The 21268-nt window shown below is 39.0% G+C and overlaps 1 protein-coding gene across 2 annotated transcripts in view; it reads left to right on the top strand.

Moving 5' to 3' along the window:
• snx25 (sorting nexin 25) overlaps positions 1 to 19095 on the top strand; it is a 31616-nt gene extending 12521 nt beyond the window's left edge. For both annotated transcript variants that reach the window (XM_034689869.1, XM_034689871.1), the window contains exons 6-22: positions 1878 to 2064; positions 3601 to 3671; positions 4436 to 4626; positions 4737 to 4868; positions 7015 to 7164; positions 7387 to 7512; positions 7624 to 7788; positions 8307 to 8438; positions 9033 to 9173; positions 10784 to 10897; positions 11182 to 11259; positions 12406 to 12489; positions 12578 to 12695; positions 14846 to 14912; positions 15730 to 15911; positions 16015 to 16115; positions 18748 to 19095. In XM_034689869.1, the coding sequence (XP_034545760.1) occupies positions 1878 to 2064; positions 3601 to 3671; positions 4436 to 4626; positions 4737 to 4868; positions 7015 to 7164; positions 7387 to 7512; positions 7624 to 7788; positions 8307 to 8438; positions 9033 to 9173; positions 10784 to 10897; positions 11182 to 11259; positions 12406 to 12489; positions 12578 to 12695; positions 14846 to 14912; positions 15730 to 15911; positions 16015 to 16115; positions 18748 to 18813 (2105 nt within the window). In that variant the 3' untranslated portion in view covers positions 18814 to 19095. The remainder of the gene's footprint in view (positions 1 to 1877; positions 2065 to 3600; positions 3672 to 4435; positions 4627 to 4736; positions 4869 to 7014; positions 7165 to 7386; positions 7513 to 7623; positions 7789 to 8306; positions 8439 to 9032; positions 9174 to 10783; positions 10898 to 11181; positions 11260 to 12405; positions 12490 to 12577; positions 12696 to 14845; positions 14913 to 15729; positions 15912 to 16014; positions 16116 to 18747) is intronic.
• Positions 19096 to 21268: the final 2173 nt, after the last annotated feature.

Genomic DNA, 21268 nt, shown 5'->3' with positions numbered 1-21268 from the left:
TGGAAGCCTGCTGCAGAGAGGAGGATCTTTAAAGCTGAAGATGAGAGGTTTAGTTGATGATTTGTCAACGGTCCTTTAAAAAAGTACGGGAGTAAATTATTCAATGCAATCCATAACTATTGCTATACAACTATCACAAGCCTCTAAGCATTAAACAATACTATGTTTCCCCTGACCTACAGTATATGGCCTTGCCGGGTTCAATCAGAGTCTGTTCTCCTCTTTTTCACATCCTATCTTAAACCATATGCCAGAAGTTCTCTTTGCTTTAGTTAAAGTGCCCTCAAGGGATACGATTCACTCACAATTCTCTTTTTTTAAGAAGACTGGATTGAACTCAAAATTGAAAGAACTATTATTTTATTTTAATTCTCAGATGTGGACAGTTGGGATATATATTTTATCTCTTATATTTCTTTGTAATCAAAGTAATCCTTTTTCATTTTTAAGGTGTGTTGTAACTCAAATAAAACCACTGCACACTTTTTTCTGCAATTTGCAAAAAAAGCTCAAAATGAGCGTACAAAAATACCTTGTTGGAAAATTTCAGAACAATTCTAAAGAAATGGAAAATGAACGATTCCCAAATGAAAGTATTAAATATTAAAACAAATAAATAGGGATAGACTGATTATCGGCCGGATAGATTATCGGCCGGGTAGATTATCGGCCGGGTAGATTATCGGCCGGATAGATTATCGGCCGGATAGATTATCGGCCGGGTAGATTATCGGCCGGGTAGATTATCGGCGCTGATATTCGGCATTTTGACTCGTATTGGCATCAGCCTTTTTTAAAAATCCCATGGCCGATAAGAGATCAATTTAAAACTGGGTTATTTTGGCTCAAAATTCACTAAATCACGTGGCAGTAATGACCCCGTCTGCAGAAACCGTAGCCTAGCTTGTGTTCCATTTCTCCTGCAGTTTCTCGTTGCAGGGGACGAGCTGAGCAGCATCCGTTGTGGCCGCTATAATTACTAGTGATTACTCACACAACCCCACTTCAAACACACTGAAATACCCCCATAAAACAAAGATAAGTGAAGGATCAACATTTCAGCTATATTGACCCTTTGGAAAACTTTATTTACTGTAGAAAACTTCAGGGAGATATTTATTTGTTTAAGTTTTCATTGAACTTTATAAGACATGCTGCTGAGCCTGGGAGCTCCCTGCACTGTTTGTTAGAACTTTAAAACAAAGTTGTCTATTGTCTAAGATAAAAAAAACTTGAACAAGTTGCAAATCTGAAAAGCTGTTCAATAAACATATGCTTAAAGGCATTTAAATGAAGTTAAGTGTTAGAGTTTGTATTATTCAAAATTTTGATGCCAATATTTCCCCTTTTACTGCAAATGAATATCAACTCCAAATATCAGTTATCAGCCTCCTTGACTACTAATAATCAGTATCGGTATCGGCCCTGAAAAAATCATATCAGTCTATCTCTACAAATAAGGTCAATCTCTTTAAATAAACTATAGTGCAGCTTATGCTCCTGGCTGTGAAGTGACATGTTTGTCTTCATGAATATTAGGGAAAGCCAAAATGCTGCCGTACCTCAGACTGTTAACACAAAGGTGCATCCTGACCTGCTCGGTCTTCACCTGCTGCCTCCATGTCTGTTATGATCAACTCAGCGAGTGACGAGAGAGCAGCACAAGAGACTTCATGATGTTGAACAAGCGGAGTGAAATGCAGAGAGCACCTTCCAATGTTTAAAAATAATATCCAGATACAAATGTTGTTGAATTGATTTTAATCCACCCTTATTTGTATTGGTTATTAACCGTCTTGTCATATATCCTCACATCACTAGTGCCCTCAGGTCACGTTTTCACTCATTTATACCTTGTTCTTGTTTTTCTGCTGAAGTGTTGAAGCCTTTGGTAGAAGTGCTGAGCGACCCAGACTCCATCAACCGGATGCTGTTGTCTCAGCTGGAGCAGAGGGAGCAGCAGGCCGAGCAGCAGAAGAAAGCCTACACCTACGCTGCCTCCTACGAAGACTTCATCAAACTGATTTCAACCTCTGCTGATGTCAATTTCCTCAAACAACTCAGGCATGACATCCAAACACTCACTCATCTGCTCCCTCTGTGCTGACCTGTGTAAAGATGGATGTAATGAATCATACTCTATTGAAACAGAGTAATGAGCAGGCTGCGTTAACAACCAGCCTTTTGGCTGCTGTGGGGTTACCATGGGAACAGACAGTGTGTGCAGCACTGGTCTGGATCTGAATGTGGGTTGATATGATACTGGTGTTATTTTCATCTGAATGTGAGACGTAGTGGCACAGCAATGACAAGCTGCTGGGAACCATCAGTCATGCTGTAATCTAAGACCAATCTGTCTCCATGTTTTCATGCTCCTTGTCATACTTCCTTTAGAATCACTGTGCATCTGCAGGCGTTTTTACACCGCAGGAACTACGTGCATTTCGAACCAGAGGAACCAGGGTCTAAATTTAGTTCAGGGTTAGTTAATCTCCCCCCTGAAAAGCCCCTGCTAGGGGGGTAGTACTTTTCAAAGGTCCCAGGACTTTCAGGGAGCAGGGCCTGCAATGCTGAAAGTGTCTGATTGGTAGATTAACCACAGTGTTTTTATTCCGCCCATCGTCCACAATAACATCACACACATCTGTGATTCACTTGATTTCTCTTTCTTTCATTAGTTTTTATTTGTTCTATCTTTTTTGCATGTGTGTGTACTTTTCAAAAGAAGAAGCTGTGATTCTCTTGATTTAGCAGCTTGTAACAGTAGTCTTCTCTCAGCCCACCGTGAATGCGTCTCTCCCGGTGTTACGGTTTTAAAAGTGACCCTGTAAACTGGAGACCTTCAGCTGAACGTGTCAGTGTTTGTGGAGTTTACACAGCTGTTGAAACACAGAGGGAGTTCCTGGGAATGCAAACTAGTTTAGTTTTTATTAAGATTTCTAAATATCCTCATCAGATATTTAATGATGGTCTAAAGACGTTTATGAGTGAAGCATCCGGCTGAGAGTCTCCAGTTAACAGGGTCGCTGTTTAAACCAAAACACCGGCTGATCACTGCCACGGCTTTTTGAGTTCAAAAGGATTTTAAAGCCGTGTTGAAACGTCTTTGCTACTCGCGCTTATCTCCTCTCACGTGTTGATTCAGTGAATCCATCTGTGATGAAATATAGCACCATCTGAAACAGAGCCAGCTGAGTCTCTTCATGCTAACAGGCTAACTGTTGTGTTGCTCATAATGAGACCTGCCTGTCCGTCTGCTTCTATGGTGTCATCTGTGATGAATGGCATTTCTTTGTTCTACTGCCCTCTACTGGTCTGGTGGTGTAGTGCATTTACTTTTTTTTACCTCTATGCGTCACTGGCCTGATTTGAACAATATACCCGGGACTTCAGCCCGCTGTCGACAGCAATGAACCTTTTAGTTCAGGGGAAAGTAGTTCTGGGGGCTTAAAGACCCTGGAACTCTTTGTCCAAATGCACCTTAACCTTCATTGTAAACAACACTCTGTTTATCTCTTCAGTAGTATTCAGAATATTCATACGTATACAATCATTTTGATTTCATTGCTGCTTTCCAACAATCTCTGTGTCTCTCTGCAGGTATCAGATTGTGGTAGAGATTATTCATGCCACCACCATCAGCAGCCTGCCTCAGCTCAAAAAGCAGAAAGGTACACACACTGGAGTTCACCTTGTGATAGAAATGTCAACAAATGATAACTTAAAAACACAAAAAGGGAAAGGCCTCATCAGTTACACCCAGTCATCTTAAAACCCTCTGCAACCTTGGCTGTGCAGCTTACAGGGATGTATTAACTCTACTGGCAGCAGGAGTTACAGCTCTCTACGTTTTTTTGTTGATGCAACAACTCTGAAATGCTTCTGAAGGTTACGTCTGACATAACCTTTTTTGATGTCTCAATCAATTGCTCGATCACCTTTGGGAGCTGAGTCCGGCCCAGTGTCAAAGTGAGTTATCATCCAAGATCTGTCCATGAGAACTAACCTGAGGGCTGGAGGGACGTGGAACAGGATTGAGGTTCTGCAGCTGAGCTCCTGGCTCTGAGAAAGTAGTCTTTGCTTTAGTGTTACCATTAAGCTCTCTCTCAGACTGTCAGACTTACTCTTTTACATTTACATTTACAGAATTAACATCCCAACATTCAGTTAGTACTGAATCAAACGTTCCCTTATGTAGAAGAACATGTTCTCTGTTTATTAAACATTAAGGCATAAACAAAGCCAGTGGAGAAAATCCTACTGATTCATGGTGCTGGATGAAAAGTCAGAGGATCTTCAAACTTACCTTTTTAAAAAATGGTCTTCCTGTCCCTTTTAACGTCACCTTGAGTCATTTTTTAATCTTATGCTAGTATTTTACAGAAGCTGTCTTACACTTTTCTCTCATCCTCTTCTTTTTTTCCCTCTCTTTCAGATCGTAAAGGTAAGGAGTCAGCAGCCATGAAGGCAGACCTGCTCAGGGCCAGAGACATGAAACGTTATATCAATCAGTTAACTGTAGCCAAGAAACAATGTGAGAAACGGATCCGCCTCCTCGGTGGACCCAACTATGAGAACAATGAGGAGGGAGGAACCGAGGACAGCGATGAGCCTCAAAGTCAAAAGGTAACGCTCACAGGACAATGAACCACAGGGGGTCTGACTTTGAATTACTGAGCTCTGAAGAACTGAACACAAAACATGGATTAATGTCTCGTGTTTTTACTCTCATGCAGATTCTCCAGTTTGATGACATCCTGTGTAATCCAGGTTACAGGGAGCATTTCAGAGTTTACATGGAACGAGTTGATAAGAGAGCTCTGATAGGCTTCTGGGAACTGGTGGAAACACTTAAAACTGCCAACAAGGTGACCATCACACACCATCCAGTGTCAACATGCCTATACAGCAGAATCCACATTATTTAACTACATATCTGTCTTAGTACCAAACTATTGCCAAAAAAAAAAAAAACTGCAAACAAATAAAATCGCTTGCCTTTCCTCTACCTACCTCGTGCCCTGTAGCCTCAACACTGCACCCGACAGCCCGCTTACACAATCATTATTTAGTCATCAGCCTCCCCCTCCCTCTTTTTATTATTGTTATTTAGTTATTTTATTATTCCTGTTTCCTGTCTTACTTTTTCAATCTACTTTACTCTCCTCTTCCCTCTCTCTCCCCCCTCTCTATCAAGCTTCTGATACCAGTAACAATAAGACATTAATGCTTGGCACCTATAAATAGGAACAAATAAATAAGTAATAAAATACCTATTCACTTCTTATAATCTTATCAATCTTTCCACTTCTCATATTTGGAATACATCGAAAGATATTCACTGACCTTCATACCTTCAACCTTCCCACACAAACAGTAACACTCAAAAGACACACCTTTTATTTATTTATTTTTATACATGTTTATATATTATTTATTCATTCATTTATTTATTTATTGTATTTAATATTAACCCTTTGAAATTAATAAATAGGAAACTGTCATTCAGCCTTATCTGTTTCATTATCATCATTGATATAATATATTTATTTACTTTCCTATTATTATTATTTATTTTTTTCTCCCTCTTTCATTGCTTACTTTTTATAGGTTATTTCCGCTAAAAAAATGTATAAACATCAATTGTCTTTCATTTTTTTTTTTAAGATAAGATAAGATAAGATATTTTATTTGTCCGTTGGGGGAAATTCTTTTGTTACAGCAGCTTACAACACGGGACAGGGGAAAACAATAATGTACTAACATAGTTAAAAAATATAATAACAGTAATAATAGCAGTGACAAGGGTAAAATAAAAAAATAAAAAATAAAATAGAATAAAATAAAATAAAATAGAACAAAGTAAGAATAAAATAAAATATGACATCTATTACAGATATTTACACACTATGTACACTTCTATCTGATAAATAGATCAGGAAAGTTATTGCACAGATAAAAATTGCACCAGGTTATTTAAAGACAAACATACACAGTATGAAGAACAGTGTGGTTCAGATGGATACAGTAGTTATTTGTGAATGTGCCAAGTCACATAGTAACTTCCATGTAGTGGAATGAAAGATGAGAACAGATGATTAACGGGACACAGCAGTGCTGGTGTTAAACAGTCTGATTGCAGATGGGATGAAGGACCTGTCTTCTTCTTCTTCGTCTTCTTCTTCGTCTTCTTCTTCGTCTTCTTCTTCGTCTTCTTCTTCGTCTTCTTCTTCGTCTTCTTCTTCTTCTTCTTCCTCTTCTTCTTCCTCTTCTTCTTCCTCTTCTTCTTCTTCCTCTTCTTCCTCTTCTTCCTCTTCTTCCTCTTCTTCCTCTTCTTCCTCTTCTTCCTCTTCTTCCTCTTCTTCCTCTTCCTGTCTGTTTTATTTAACATTGTCCATATTCGTGCCTTTTTTACCTGTTATTCTGTCTACTGTCACTTGGTCACCCTTTCCTTGTATATAATAATAATAATACATTTTATTTATAAAGCGCTTTTCTAAAAACTCAAAGACGCTGCACAAAGGATAAAAACATCATATAAAACAACAGAATAATAAAAACATGAATAAAATACATTTGAAAGCAATCATACGCAATTCTAAACAGGTTGGTTTTGGTGAGTGATTTGAAGGTGTTAAGTGGTAAGGCGTTCCAGAGGGTGGGGGCGGCCACAGAGAAAGCTCTGTCCCCCAAGGTTCGGTGCTTGGTGTCAGGTGGTAGGGAGAGGAGGTGGGCGTTGGAGGATCGGAGGTTACGGGAGGGGGTGTGGTGATGGAGCAGGTCGGTGAGGTAAGAGGGGGGCCTGGTTATGGAGGGCTTTGTGGGTGAGAAGGAGGATTTTGAAATGTATGTGCTGTTTGATAGGGAGCCAGTGGAGGTTTTGGAGGACAGAGGTATCACATTTCTTGCACAATAAAAAAACAATAAAAAAAAAACAAAAAACACACTACATTTCTGTGATATCAGTGGTGTAGTAAAGCACATCAGTAACGCGTATTTGTTGATGTGTTGCAGAACGAAGTGCCCCAGATCGTAGGGGAAATCTACCAGAAGTTCTTCGTGGAGAGCAGAGAGATCCCAGTGGAAAAGTTCCTTCTGAAGGAGATTCAGCAGAGTCTGGTGGGGAACAGAGGAACACAAGTTTTTGTTAAACTACAAGAACAGGTACCTGCTGCTTTAGTTTATTATTAACTGAAACTAACCGAAGCCACAGTAAATAATGACCTCTGAGAATGTAAACAGGAAATAAGAACCAAACAGAGGGAAAGGGAGTTGATGCTTTCTTTATTAAAGGTCCTCAGAGGCACAGCTAAGAATGACACGCTCATGTTTACTGTGTCAAAATGTTCCAAGATCACAAAGTATCTCTGTTCACACTTCCTCCAGGTGGCAGAGACAATGAGAGAGCGTTACTACCCCTCCTTCCTGGTTTCTGACCTCTACGAGAAGCTGATCAGGAGAGACGAGCAGCACAGCCAATCACAATGTAGCACTGAGGAAAAGGATGAAGGGGTCAGATATCAATTATACACTATAAATATAGTTAATTGTGAAGATACCCAATATGAAGCATGAGTTTGCAAACCTGCATATAACTTACATATGGTTTGTGTGTGTGTGTAGTGTCCAGGTCTAGATGTGGGAGAGGAGGTGGGTGATGAAGGAAGTAAAGGAATCAATGAGCAGGCCAGTTATGCAGCCACAAAACTCTGCCAGCTCTATGACAAACTGGAGTACAAGCGACAGGCCTTGGGCTCCATCCAGAATGCACCCAAACCCGACAAAAAGGTATGAAAATAACGTAATGAAAAGATGTGAATTATGAACTAACGTGACAAAAAGGCACAAATTATAAACAAAACAAATTATTTAGACCGGAGGTTGCCGCTTGGTCTTAACCCTTGGGAAGAAGTCCTGAGATGTTGTGATGAAAGTGATTAAAGGGTTCATTTCGGTTAAGACAAGATCAGTTGTGATTCTGTGTCCGGCGGGACAGTAAGACTCTGCAAGTTATGGACTTCAGAGCAGTGAAGGGGGCTGATTATTTAGAATAATCCCTCCTAATTTAAATAAATAGTATGTGTATGTCTATGTATGTTAAGTTACAGAGAGAGAAGATCAAACGTAACTGGCTGCATATCAAATCTAAATGTTTGAAGTGTTTGCTTTTTGTTTTTGTTGATTTTTACTGTTCTGGTTTTTGTTTTGTTTTTAACAACTGGTTGTTTGTTAGTTGTTAATCTTAGATCTCTTTACTATCCTCTGCGTGCCAGTTTCAATCTCTTTGTGTGTGTGTGTGTATGTAGATAGTGAGCAAACTAAAGGACGAGATTGGAGCCATGGAGAAAGAACACAGTGAACTCCAGCAGCACATCAGTAGGACTGACTGGTGGTGTGAAAACTTGGGGCACTGGAGGGCGACTATTACAACTGCTGAGGTGATGTTTGTTCAGCATTGTGAGAGTCAGCTATTTATCATGAAAATAAGAATGTAAGAAAATAAAAACAAACAAGCTAGCCGTCAATAAATGGCTGTGGTGAGGCAGAGAATCCAAAGACCTTAAGTGCTCTTATTCATGTGACTCGCCAAACAACACAACTAAAGCAGTATCACATAACAGGAAAGTCTCGAGTTATTTAAAAGGAAACTAAAGCATGAGATGTCTCAAAGAGAGAGCTTCAGCCTGTGGCAGCGAGACCGGCTGTAATAAGCTACTTTCTTAATGTTGAAGTGTTTAAGTGTTTCAGTCGCTGGAGTCTGGTAGTTTTAAATGGAGATTAGATGGAGACATTTCTCACTTTCTGACTTAATCAGAGATCCCAGACAACATACCAAGCATATGTAAGAATAGAACCCAGGTGAAAAAACAACCGCAACTTCTTTTTGTTGTGTCGAAAATAAACAAATCAATCAATCTGGACCTCATTAACCACCATCACATAAAGATGCATTCTTTGTCCTTGTTGTTTGGACTTTATATAAGAAGTCGATGATAATCATGTCACCGTGTGAACACGTCTTTGTGTCTCAGGCTACAGAGGAAGGTGGCGAGACGGTTGCTTGTTACAGTGTGTGTGTGAGCCTGATCGACGGAGAGGAGCCGGGTAGCAGTCGCTGGAGCGTCCAGAGGAAACTCACTGAGTTCCAGATGCTGCACCGGAAACTCACTGAGGTATGAACATGATTCTTTTATGAACATCAGTTTGTGGTCGTTAGTGAGATGTTTGTTTTCTGTGTTAATATTAGCTTGAAACGCCTCACTGTTTCCTCTCTCCTCTAAAAGCTTCCTCTTCCACACTTTAATAATAATAATAATAATAATAATAATAATAATAATAATAATAATAATAATAATAATAATAATGATGATAATACATTTTATTTATGGGCACCTTTCTGGTCACGTTAGGTTACCTTACAAATGTAACAACAATAAAAACACACACTTAATATGATAAAAAGCACTTGATAAAACAAACAATATATGTATAGTATGAAGAGAACACAATTAATGGAAGGGTGAAATGCAATAAAAAGGTACATGTGAGGAGTTTACAGAGAATATGCTGCTCTAAAAAGGTGGTATTAGAGGCAGGGTTTGAATTTTGGAAGAGAGTCTGAGTTACGGATAGTTAGTGGTAAGGAGTTGCAGAGATTAGGGGCTGCATGGCTGAAAGCTCGGGATCCCATGGTGGTTAAAGCCTCTGGAAAGGTACATGGATTATTCAAAATTAATATGAAATATCAAAATGTAATGTGTAATCAAGCTTCAACAAAAATCTGAGTGAAAATAAACATCCAAAAATCTGAAAAAACCCTGTTCAAAAACAGCTTATTTTCCAGTTCAGAGCATTTCTCAGGACTGTGTGGGCGTGGCCTAACTCTTTGATTGACAGGTCAAGAGAGAGTTCACAGCCTGCATGTTTGAGCCGTCTGACTGAATCTAAAGATATAAAAACTCCAGTATCTGAATATTATTCATTTACAATGGTCTCTGAGTGTAGGACAGGGGTGATGTGTTTGATGGAAGGGGTTCTGGTTTTGATCCGGGCAGCTGAATTCCAGACCAGTTGAAGTTTATGGAGAAGTTTGTGGGGAAGACCGTAGAGGAGGGAGTTGCATAGTCGATACGGGAGGTGATGAGAATAGCGGTGTTGTTGGGTGTGAGGGACAGGTGGAGGCGTTGATATTGCGCATGTGGAAATAAGCAGACCGGGTGACATTATTGATGTGGGCTTCGAAGGAGAGGGTACTGTAAGGATGACACCCAGATTCTTGACTTGGGGGAACTGTGGAGTTGTCGATGGTTAGGTGAGGTTGTTAGTTTAAAAACCAATGAGAAGAATCTCTGTTTCATTGCTGTTGAGTTTGAGAAAATTATGGGAGAACCAGGATTTGACTTCATGCAGACAGTCTGTGAGGGACGAAGGTGGAAGGACTGAGATTGGTTTGGAGGACAGATAGAGGTGGTACACTTTAGTGTAAAGTGTGTTTCAGTGCATTAGTGCAGTAGACAGGCTGTTAAAACGCCTTCATTGATCTGATAATGGATTTATTCAGATTGCACCTTTTTAAAGACTGAACTCGTCGTGTGGCCGTCTGAAGACAGTAAGAGCTTGAGAGGGGTCTGAAGTGCTGAGGTCGATCAATGTTCTCTATGTTTCATGTCTGACTCCTTAAAATGGAAATAAAACACAAAATACTCTTTTTTTTTTTCACCCTGATGTTTTCTGTCTCTTGTTTTTGAAACCACATTTCATTCTGTCTTTTTTTTCTTAACAGTGTTTCCCGTCGTTGAAGAAACTCCAGCTCCCATCAATCAGTAAACTTCCCTTCAAGTCCATCGATCAGAAATTCTTGGACAAGAGCAAAACGCAGCTCAATGCCTTTCTCCAGGTAAACACAGTGCAGAGCTGTTAACGCTGTACGAACATCACCTTACCTGCGTCAGAACACAAAGCTGCTGAAAGTTCAACACACAAGACCAACAAGATATTTAGGAGCTCTGTACTGAAAACAGTTTCTGTAGTGAAGGATGAATGGTAACTTTAAGCTTTGATAACTGGATACATGATATGATGAACGGCTGGGAACCACTAAACAGGAGAAAAACACCTCCTGTCTCTACTGTATGATACCAGGTGAACAATGTTGATGATGTGTGTGTGTGTGTGTTTCAGCGCCTGCTGACAGATGAGCGATTGTGCCAGTCAGAGGCTCTCTATGCGTTCCTCAGCCCGTCCCCAGAGCATCTCAAGGTAATTTTGTTTTCATTGACATTTCATTCATCAAAGTTTGAAAACAAACGCCCAGTTAGAGCAGATATCTGTGGCACTGCTCCCCGAAGACCTGGTTCTGCCCTCTGCTCTCTCCTCTTTGCGTCTCCAGGCTCTAAGCAGCCGTCTGTTTGTCTGTTAGTCAGCAGCTCTGACTCTCAACATTTCACTCTATAGAACCCTAAAATACACAGTGTGTTTTTTATCCACATACACTACCAGTCAAAACTTTGGACACACGTTCTCATTCAATGTTTTTTTATTTATTTGAATTATTAACAATGTAGATTAATACTGAAGACATCACATCTATGAAATAATCTGGTTTTACCATAATCTGGATTACAACAGTAGTCAAATAGTGCTATCCATTGTGTACTAACCCTACCTCTGAACAACACAACTGATGGTCTCAAACACATTAAGAAGGCAAGTCCTTCTACAAATGAACTCTTGACAAGGCTCATGTTCATTAGAAACCATTCCAGGAGACCACTTCATGAAGCAGACTGAGAGAATACCAAGAGTGTGCAAAGCTGTCATGAAGGAAAAAGGGGTCTACTTTACAGAATCTAAAATATAAAACAGATTCTGCTTTGTTGAACACTTTTTTGTTCATTCAATAATTCCATATATGTTCTTTCATAGTTTTGATGTCTTCAATATTAATCTACAGTGTTTACAATCATTACAATAAATACAAACTGTTGAATGAGAAGGTGTTTCCAAACTTTTGACTGGTAGTGTTCATAGATTTCTCTGTTGATAAAGCATCTGTAGGCTGTTTGGGGATTTTTATTTTTGTGTCTGTTTGAATGAAATGTGTACTTCTGTTGTGTGTGTAGGTTAAAATCGGTATTGTAGTAAACAGAGTGCGGTGCTTTAGCCTCTTTGTTTCAGTCTGGGTAGCTACAGTGTGACACTAGTTTTGCCTTTTCCCTTTATTGTTAATATTCACCATAATTAAAATAATTAATAAAAAAATGACTGCATGTACAATCATAAACCAGAGGAATTGTTGAGTTTTTACAAGGCAATGTATGATGACTGCAGGATGACACTTAATGTTATTGTAGTTCAGTTTATTCTCTGTATTTTAAAGTGAGATATGTTGGTTCATTTTTTAAGGTGATGTCAATCCAGAAGAAATCCTCCTTCTCTCTGGCCTCCTTCCTGGAGAGGCTACCTGGAGACTTCTTCTCCCACACTGAGGTACACTCCTTTACGTTTTTAAAGCAGCACTCAGCTGTGATGCATTCTCATTAGGATGGCTTGTGAACCGTGTGTTTGTTTCTAACAGGAGGAGGTTGATGAAGACAGTGACTTGTCGGATTACGGTGATGAAGGAGACGGGAGGAAAGACGCTCTGGCTGAACCCTGCTTCATGCTCATAGGAGAGATCTTTGAACTCAGAGGAAGTGAGTAGTCCTCGGTCACTGGCCCGGTCTTAAAGTTGTGATCTGGTTGACTCAGGGTCTGCTGGGAGACTTGGATGTTAGTCAGCTTACAGCCAGAAAACATCATCGTCTGAGATTGGCCCAGTGATCCTAGAAATCACGTCATGTGCACTTAAAGGGATATTTCAGTTTTTTTTTAAGTGGGATTGTATGAGTTTGTTGATCCAAACAGCTGATCGGCGTGTATCCGTGCTCATGCACCGAAAGAACACCGGTCTGTGAAGTCGGTCCGAAAATAGTGTCAAAACAAAGAGGGTTCTGACGGCAAACTGAATAGCTCCAATATTTTTTACTGGTGCATGCATTTGCACCGTGATGAGTGCCTGGACCATATTTTCTTCACTTAAGCGAAATTACATGAAATAGGCGGCCCCGTCTGCAGAGAAAATAGCCTAGCTTACCTGCCGGTCCTCTGGGAATTTTCTCATTAAAGGGGAAGAGCTCACCGGCACTCATTGTGGCTAACAGGAGAAATAGTGTACTGTAACTCATACGACCCCACTTCAAAAAAACTGAAAATCCCTTTCAAATGAAACTTTCCAAAAGTCTGCACATTTTACATTTGTTTTAATTCATTCACACCTTTCCACCCTTTTTAAAAAAGAGTGATAAAGTATAACATATGTTCACAGTGATGGTGGAGTTCCTGAGAGTAAATCTTCTGTATGAATCCAAACTCCAAGGAGCTTCAGCCTGTAGTATAATCCTGTTCCTCTGGGGCTGGCTCCACTCATACTCTGATTTTGATCGGATGGTCCATGCTGTTCAGAACAGGAACATGATTGTTTATTGGCTGAGAGACTAGTTTCACCTGACAAGACCCCGAGAAGAAAGCTGCACTGTGATGCTAACTTTAGCAAGCAGCAGCACAAGCAGGCCTCAATATCAAACACCGTCTTTGGTTCTCACAACATCTCAGGACTGTTCTGCTTCTGAGTTCATGACCTCACTGTGTGGGTTTATCTTTGAGCCACAGTTTATACATTAATCTGTGCTACTGGAGGCCAAGCAGGCCGCATTATAATGAGAGTGTGATAGAAGAACAAAGTTAAAGATCTTCTAATTGAAGAGCAAGAACAACCATGATTATATGTTATGGGAATGTGTTATCATTTTTAAATATGTTATCATTTTTGTTATCAGCAGTTCATCTAACAGGACACAATGAGTTCTGTCAGACTGTTTCTTCCTCTCCTTTTATTAGCTATCGTTTTTGTCACTCGATAAAATAAAGACTTTGCTTTAAGCTAGCATGGCTTTTCACAGTCCATGAAGGTAGCTGTACAGATCTCTGTTCATGTTTCTCCACTTAACTAGCTGCCATAGAGACACACCTGTGCATGAGTGTGTGTGATAAAGACTTCAGTTTATTTATTATTCAGTTTGTGCAGTGAATCTAGTCTGTTGTATCTTGGAAAAGTAACTCCTACAAAGATGTTATTTATTTATGTAGAAGATATAGAAGTGCTAGACACATAATAATGAAATAAAGATAGCAGGTAAAGTTAAAAGGTTAGACAAAAGAAAACAAAAGAAAGAATAGAGGTGGGGAGAAAAACGATTACTAAATTAGTTTGACAAGAACGTAAAAAAAGAATCACACAATAGAAAGAAAAGATAAAGACAAGAAGAGAAAAAAAAGTTCTTGAGGGAGAGCAGATTTGTGAAGGGGGATCATGAATATGTGTCTGCAGCTTTAAGAGTGTTGCTGTTGATTTGCATGTTGTAGTTTGATAAATAAGATGTTGTTTTGAAAAACAAATAGTCTGTATTTGATATGTTGACTAAGAAAACACTTGAGACCTAATTAGCAATTAACATGGAGTTGCACTGTATCTAATTGAACTGGACCGGATCAATCAGGACCATATCAACACAGACTAGTTCTTGAATTGAATCACCGCCATCAAAATTTGAATTGGATCGTCTTGTCAGGGAGACATTTGCACCTCACTGTTTTTACATTCTTTATAAAGATGATAGAAATGTCTCTACCTTCAGTCATAATGTTGTTACACCCGTGTGAGTAAAATGATCTAATCAGTTACTGTCTGTCTGTCTGTCTGTCTGTCTGTCTGTCTGTCTGTCTGTCTGTCTGTCTCTCTCCTCAGTGTTTAAGTGGGTGAGGAAGACTCTTATTGCACTAGTCCAGGTGACATTTGGACGAACTATCAACAAGTAAGTTCCAGCCGAAGACATTTTAAATACCTTCAGTTTCTTCAAAATAAAAGCTCACAGAGTGAGTGGAGAGGAGTGAAATGGAGACACCAGGGTCACTAAATAAATCAGGAATGACTGAGGAAACAAACCCAAAGTGTTGAGTAGAATTGTGAAACCTCCTACTTCTCTAAAGTTCCTCATGGAGCAACTCTTTGCTTTCCCAGTGAGACTCAGCAGCAGAGTTATAATGACGGTGTTTTCATGCATGACATGCTTTGGTTTTGGCTCTTATCCCCTCAGAGGAAGTCATCACACTAAGCTTTCTTCTCCAATTCAAATGGAAATTTCACGTACGCCTATACACGCATACTGAACTGTTAGCGGCGTAAGCTGTTGGTTTGTTGGCTTACAACGCACAGAGCTGTAAACATGCTGTACTGAAAGTGTGAACCCAACTCCCTGAGTAATGTTAGTATATCCTCCAGGTCTTCATCAGAGAGAGGATTATTCAGGGATTTCCTGAAACAATAATCTATTTAGAAGCTCCACTTTAATGCAGCACATCCCAATGTTCATCTGACTGCATGCAGTGATCATGGGTTTAAACATCTGCAGTATCTAGTAACCTCACTCTCTCTCTCTCTGTGTTTATGCTAGTTTTTATTATATGCTCTGTCATTTTGTCATTTTCATAAAGACAGTGAAACAATCAGTCCAATTAAAGAGAGAATGAGAAACCTCCCCAGTGATGAAGCTCACAGCTGTGTAACTTGTATGAACTGTCCTGTTGTCTGAGATCAGCTGTTCGCCTGACTTCTCTGATGCCCCGTTTCAGACAGATCCGGGACACCGTTAACTGGATCTTCTGTGAGCAGATGTTGGTGTGTTACATCAGTGTGTTCAGGGACACCTTCTGGCCAAATGGGAAGTTGGCTCCACACGTCAAAGTGCGGACTGACTCTGAACGCAGTGAAACTAAAGACCGGGCTCAACAGAAACTACTGGACAATATCCCAGGTAGCTGTTGAAAAACACGTCATGTGACCCGTCATGCATCTTTGATATACGGTGACCTGAAGTGTGCGGTGTTAACTCTGTCTCACTTTGATCTTTTTATCAGATGCACTAGCAAATCTAGTTGGCCAGCAAAATGCCCGCTATGGAATCATCAAGATCTTCAGCGCCCTGCAGGAGGCCAGTGCCAACAAACATCTTCTCTACGTAAGAATGACAAAACTTTGAAAAAACATCATGATCAAAGCAGATTTCACTGAAGTAATAATGAGACAGCAGTGTTTCCCACATATACACCATACCTGTGCACAAGAATGTTTACCAACATTCACCCATTTTACAATCGCTGTGCATGATAGATGTACTCGTGTGCTTTATAATCAAAGAGAGGAGGATGTCCGCTGTCTCATTAAGTGCATTGATTCCAGTGAAACATCTCATGTTAGATATGAAGCTGCAGCTTGTTGCTGTTGATGTTACTTTGCACTCTCATTAGGGATGTATGGATACACTCGACACACGATTTGATTGGAATCCCCATTTTTGGTTCACGATACGATTCACTCTCGATTCTCAAACGTTTTTCAAGAAAACTGGATTGAATTCAAAATTTAAATAACTTTAATTTTACTTCAATTCTCAGATATGGACAGTTGCATTATATTTTTTATCTTATTTCTCTGTAAAGAAAGTCATCCTTTTTCATATTTAAGGTGTGTTGTAACTCAAATGAAAACACTGCACACTATTCAGCACCTTGCAAAAAAACTCAAAATGACCTTACAAAAATACCTTGTTGGAAAATTTCAGAAGAATTCTTAAGAATTGGAAACAACAATTCACAAATGAAAGTTTTAAATATTAAAACAAATAATGTCAATCTCTTTAAATAAACTATAGTGCAGCTTATGCTCCTGGCCTGAATTGACATGTTTTTCTTCAGGGATATCAGGGAGAGACAAAATGCTGCCGTAACTCAGACTGTCAACACAAAGGTGCATCCTGACCTGCTCGGTCTTCATCTGCTGCCTCCATGTCTGTTATGATCAACTCAACGAGTGACGAGAGAGCAGCACAAGAGACTTCATGATGTTGAACAAGCGGAGTGAAATGTAGATAGCGCCTTCTACTGTTTAAAAATAATATCACATAAAACTTATTTTAAAAGACATAAAATGATCCTAAAAGAACTCTAAAATAATACAATTCTTTAAAATGTATTTCATAAAACGGTTAAACTCAAAAAAATGTAATTCTTCTTTTTTTTTACTGATTTGAAATGTATTCATTTTACAAACATTCAAATAAAGACACACAAATAATGACAATAAAATAATACTAAAAAAATAAAATAAAAAGAGAGCAGAACAAAATAAAAAAATTCCAAAACAAACAGACAAAAAACATAAATTTGACAGATTATTTACAGCAAAAACAGAGTGAACATAGCAACTCTTCTAATGAGAGTAATATTTCATACCATACTCATACATATACCCAAATTCATAATTATGCACATTAGCCACATGTAATGTATATGTACACATTTTAAATAAAAGTAAAAATAATAAAATAAAATAAAATAAAATTCAGATCAAATCAGGAAAGGCTCTACAGTGAGTCTGTTTTCAGAAGAGATTTAAAAGGCATCCCTGACTCAGCAGAGAATCTGCTTTATTTAAGAGTATAATCAGGACAATACATGTTACTCAAACAATGATTACATATAAACTCTGTCTGCCAACAGTCTATGTCCAAACCATAGACTGTATAAATAATGGACGTGGTATCCGTGACGTCTCCCATCTGTTTCTAAAGAGCTGTTTTGAAGCCAATCAGCGGCGGGAGCCATCTTGCTGCTGTCGAGCGATTGTAATGTAAAGAGGCGGGCTTTGAGCCTCCTCGCCAACAGCTACAGTGTTCTCGCCTGTCAGTCAAGTCAGCTGTGCCTCTCATAATGGAAAATTCTTAATCTTAATATCTTCGTAATAGCCGGGTTATGAAAAAATCCACCCCCCGTACAGTGTGTGCCGATCGAGAAATGAGCTATCCAGACTACACTCGTCTGTTGAACCAGGCTGTAAACATGTTTATTACTGCTGTAAAGATCGGCTTTTTTGAATTGGTGTGTATGTGGTTTCTGGTACTTCCGGAGCCAGCCTCAAGCAGATCCTTGATGAACTGCAGTTTTTAACACTTCCGCATTGGACTCATTTTTAGACTGGAGGTTGCAGCTTGGCCCAAACCCCTCTACTAGGCAAAATCAAGATTCCAATACACTGAAAAATAAAGTCACCTCTTCACTGTATTACCATGTGACAAAGAAATAATAGCATAGATGTTCTTATTGTTTGACATTCTATCATGTGCATAAACAGGACTAAAGTAAATCCAGTACCTGTATAGAGCTACAGCTTTACAAATTCTGCAGGCTACAACAATACTGCAGAAACACAAGAACTAACAAAAGCCCTCATGTCTGTAAATATTTTATATTGAGTGCATTTATCAGTGATGTGAAGAGGTTACAGAGGACACAAGACAAGGTCATTATTACAAGTATAAGGGAAAACTTGGAGGAAAAGAAATGCTTGGTGCTAAAAAATCCAAGACCCTCCTGATGAATGAACCTGTTGGTTAATGTGATTAAATAGTATAAATATATAAATGAATATGTTGAAGTCGTAGGAACATTTTTTAAACTCTGATGTTTTTATGTATCTGTTGAATATTTAACCCTTCACCTGCCAGCACCAGCACATGTCCCTGTGTGGGAAACACTGCACAGTTTGTGACTCCTGACATAGTTCACTGATTGTGTCTCACTGTTCCTTTTCAGGTGCTGATGGAGATGTTACTGAAGGAAGTGTGTCCTGAACTCAGGGCGGAGGTGGACAACATCTGAACTCAAACACACACTCACACCCACACTCAATACATGCAGAGTCTTTGGATCCTTTTGGCCTTTCTGTAGCTGATCAATTAAACTGCCAAGAGAGACAGTGAGATGGCCTTTTGGTTAAACCGGAGACAGAAAGCAGCAGGAAGGACTGTGCTGTGAAAAGATGAGAAGCTAGGCAGACACCAGGCTGAGAGACGCTGCTGTGTGTGTGCTGTGGTACAGATCTAAACGTGTCTGTCTGTATCTTAAAGTCCACATTCACTAAAACAAACTGAATCTTTGGTATCATGTGACTTACATTGTTACTTCTTTATCTGATTTCAAAACCAGATCTGTACCACAGCACTATCAAAATCCAACTCCCTGTCCCTGTGTTAATGACGGGGGTCTATAGATTACAAGGCAGGGTCTGAACTTGATAAAGTAAACCACTTGATTGTCTGGTCATCTGTTACTACAGCTGATGATTCAGCTACCTTAATGCAGTGCAGCACAGACAGTCGAGGTTCAGTTTTTCTATTGTCCTCTGAAGGCAACACGCGTGTGTCATTGCCCAAGGACCTCTGAACATTCCTCCAACACACAACCTGAGCAACAACAACACTTGTGTTCTGTGATTCTTGTTAAGGCTTATAATTGTGCAATATAATGTCATGTAAAAGTCATTGTGATGATTTTATTTATGATTATTATTGATAGACTTTATTTTTACCAAAAATTGTTTAGAGAGCGTTTATATAAGCAATAAATTACAAACAAAAAGCTGTGTGGAGTTTCACATTTCTTTGATGGTCGACGTCACTTCAGGAGTTATGGGATGTTTAAATTCACAAATCAGTCAGAACGTTACGAGCACTGACCGGTGAAGTGAATATCATTCATATTCTTTGTTCAATGTCATCTGACAGACTGTGGGTGGGATATGTTAGACTGCAAGTTAACCTTTTTTCCTGAAAATGGTTGATGAGTTTGAAGTATAAAAATGAGCAAGTTATAGTATGTGAGTGACCAAAATATAATGGCTAGACGACTAGGTCAGAGCTTCTCCACTGCAGTCTCCCACAGTCTGGCATCAAATCTAAAATGAGCATATACACTACCAGTCAAAAGTTTGGAAACACCTTCTCATTCAAGGGTTTGTATTTATTGTAATGATTGTAAACACTGTAGATTAATACTGAAGACATCAAAATTATGAAAGAACATATATGGAATTATTGAATGAACAACAAAGTGTTAAACAAAGCAGAATCTGTTTTATATTTTAGATTCGTTAAAGTAACCCCCTTTTTCCTTCATGACAGCTTTGCACACTCTTGGTATTCTCTCAGTCTGCTTCATGAAGTGGTCTCCTGGAATGGTTTCTAATGAACATGAGCCTTGTCAAGAGTTCATTTGTAGAATGACTTGCCTTCTTAATGTGTTTGAGACCATCAGTTGTGTTGTTCAGAGGTAGGGTTAGTACACAATGGATAGCCCTATTTGACTACTGTTGTAATACAGATTATGGTAAAACCAGATTATTTCATAGTTTTGATGTCTTCAGTATTAATCTACAATGTTGGAAATAATTAAAATAAATACAAACCATTGAATGAGAAGGTGTGTCTAAACTTTTGACTGGTAGTGTAGATTTCATAAAACAATTTACTTCTTCAGTTTCATCATTTGATGCCTTGTCTTTGCACCACTTCTACACAATGTCCCGACTCTAATGGATCTGGAGTTCTACGAAAAGTGCAGTCAGCAGCAGAGACTGCAACCTTTTCTATGTGGCTATTTTCAGAATTATTTTTATACCATGGAAAGGGTTTGAATTTAAATAATTTAGAACAAGCATTGCTAGCTATTGGTGTAAGGCACTACAACTGCATAAGGATAAAAAGTGTTCATCTGTGGATCAAACTTTAACACCTGCATCTTTTTCCTTTAAAAACACAGAATAGTCTGTTGATAAAGCTTTGAGATTTTTTCCCCCTCTTGACCATGAATACAACATGTGTTCCCCTAAGGTTCAGGTTCAGGTCAGTTTTAAGTAGGAAGGGGTGTGAGCAATGCTGCATTACCTCTAGACAACAAGCACTGCTACACAGCTCTGAGTAGAGTAAAGGTAGCTCTTGGGGTGTCACTTTGTCTTCAAAATACGATTATTAATTATCTTTATTTAAACTCCAAAAATCACACAATGACAATGCAATACAATGACGTCGAGCATATAAAAGAAACATTAAAATACATGACAAGCAAATAAAAGATGAAACCTTAAAATAATGATGATCAATTAAAAACAGACAACAATTAAAAAGTAATGTTAAAACCATTGACAAGGTTAAAACTAATTATTCAAAATGACTAAAAGAAAAAAATGCATTCATTTTTAAAGTGCTTTGAAAGGAGTTCCATGCAGATGGTGCAAAAAAGCCAAAAGCAGATTTTCCCAGCTCTGAATGAACTCTGG

This window comes from Notolabrus celidotus, chromosome 8, assembly GCF_009762535.1.
Source record: "Notolabrus celidotus isolate fNotCel1 chromosome 8, fNotCel1.pri, whole genome shotgun sequence".
Classification (NCBI taxonomy): Eukaryota; Metazoa; Chordata; class Actinopteri; order Labriformes; family Labridae; genus Notolabrus; species Notolabrus celidotus.
The sequence above is the reverse complement of the archived record's forward strand: the minus strand, read 5'-3'. Positions and strand labels throughout refer to the sequence as shown.